Genomic DNA, 2,224 nt, shown 5'->3' on the forward strand with positions numbered 1-2,224 from the left:
GGTCCGACTTGGGAGTTGTAAACTAGTTGGTGGTTAGGCCCACAGTGGACTCTTGATTTCCTACACACAAATAAAATTATGGTTCTTCTTCTACCAATAACTGAATTATTTTCGATTTATTAATCAAGTCAATCCTGATAGCATTCGGTCACAACTTTAAAAGGGTATAAATATGTTCCTCGTTTCAATCATCCTCAAGCACATATCAAAAACATTCGTGTTGTCAACACACTACACACTCTCCCAAGAGAGAACATATCAAACATAAATTCTCCCATAAATCAAAAGCACAGCAAAACAAAAAAAATGGCGTCTTATGGAAATGGTATTGATGAAGAATGGATGAATCTGAGCTCAATGTTCTCTTGTGATCAAGATTCCAGTCATTTCGCAGGCCATGGGTTGTTCTCAGGTGAACATGATCATGGTTTGGACCTTGAAACTCCTTCTATTCTTTGGTCAAGTGCCAATGAATCTAATAGTTCTAATTCATCTGTTCTTGATGATCAGATTTTAGTCTATGCTTCTGATCATGATCTTAAACCTACTTTCTATAATTATTTTTCTCAAGAAAGTAACCATGCTACAGATTCTCATCCCTACCCATGCCAAGATATTTTCCAGTTTTGCGACTCTGAAACACCTACAAATAATGTGTCCCATCAGTCTAATAAGGATCTATCTACGATGGAAGGTGACAGTAGCAATTACTTGTTTCTAGCTAAGGTGTTTTCTGATGATATAATGGAAGAAATACTTTGTTTGAAACAAGATGAGGAGATGGAGAAGGGTAAAATGGACCACTCCGTTATCAAGAGGAAATATGAAATGCTTGAACTTCCCACTACTTTCCAAGATGGAGACAACAATGAAAATTTTGAAAACCCCAAAAAGAAAACTCGGGTTGCAAGAGATAATGTAAGTATCCAGTATTTCATCTGATTATTCTTAGAATGTGGAGTTAATTGGATGTATTCAATTACATGATTAACGTTTCTTAATGAAGAGAATGATCAATGAAGTGTACTTAACCATTGTTTTAACAGAAAAACAAGAAGAATTCGCCACTAAAGAACCAGAAGATGATGAGTGCTACAAATAGCAATGAAGATGAAACGGAAGAGAGACATCAAAACAATGAGAAAATTACAAACAAAAATAATGGAAAAGGGAATATTGCACAAAGTCTTAGTTCTAGTTGCTCCGAAGACGATTCAAATGTTTCTCAAGATTTAAATGAAGGACCAATTAACTTAACTGCGAAAACAAGAGCTGGTAGAGGCGCTGCAACTGATCCGCAAAGCATCTATGCAAGGGTAAGTTTTTTAAAATGTGTATTTGTTACTTATCTTTTCAAAAAAAAATTGATGTGTATATTTTCTTTTGAAACTAATATGGGTTTCAATTTCAATTTTACAGAAAAGAAGAGAAAGAATTAATGAAAGACTAAGAATCCTTCAAAACATTGTACCAAATGGGACAAAGGTTGACATTAGCACAATGCTTGAAGAAGCAGTTCATTATGTGAAGTTCTTGCAGCTTCAAATTAAGGTAAGATTTGTAGAGACTGAATCATCGTTTTTACAAAAGTTATTAAATATTAGAAGTCGAATTTTATAAAATTCTGTGCTTCATACTTCTTACCTATGTTTAATTATTTTCTGGTGAAATCTTGCAGTTGCTGAGCTCCGATGATATGTGGATGTATGCTCCAATAGCATATAATGGAATGGATATGGGTCTCTACCAGAATATTTCACCCGCCATATAAAAGTCACCTTTAAGAACTTTTTGTTCATTACCTAATTAGTTACTTCACTCAAGAAACCAAAACATATTATATAATCCGACGTGTATTTATAATGTAATTACGGAATATATTTTTCTGGATCAAGATATTGATTTCATGAGGTGTAATGATATAGGATCTTGAATTAACTGCCCATGTTATTGGACATGTTGTGGATTATTAAGCTTTCTCAAGATCCGTGGAACATTGCAATCAATCATATATATGTTAACTGATAAAGTGCATGATCCACTGAATCTATTACTTTGATGAGTTCTTTTTCAATAATGCATCAGAAAGTTAATAACAAATATACATAAGATATTGATATTCTTGCATGTTCGTGTTTCTAAATTTCATGTTAATACTAGAAATTGAAATTGCTGAAAACTGATGTGCATGAACCGAGTCTGATTTTGACGGTATCATGGTAGC

At 33.6% G+C, this 2,224-nt stretch overlaps 1 protein-coding gene across 1 annotated transcript; it reads left to right on the forward strand.

Annotated features, from left to right (window-relative positions):
* Positions 1–212: 212 nt before the first annotated feature.
* LOC145168930 (transcription factor bHLH84-like) lies at positions 213–1,927 on the forward strand. Its single transcript, XM_079087574.1, has 4 exons — positions 213–918; positions 1,047–1,316; positions 1,420–1,551; positions 1,679–1,927. Exons 1-4 carry the CDS (start codon positions 307–309, stop codon positions 1,769–1,771), a joined length of 1,107 nt encoding a protein of 368 aa, XP_078943700.1. The 5' UTR covers positions 213–306; the 3' UTR covers positions 1,772–1,927.
* Positions 1,928–2,224: the final 297 nt, after the last annotated feature.

This window comes from Lactuca virosa, chromosome 4 (assembly GCF_052849685.1).
Source record: "Lactuca virosa cultivar CGN04683 chromosome 4, Lactuca_virosa_CGN04683_v6, whole genome shotgun sequence".
NCBI classification, from domain to species: Eukaryota; Viridiplantae; Streptophyta; class Magnoliopsida; order Asterales; family Asteraceae; genus Lactuca; species Lactuca virosa.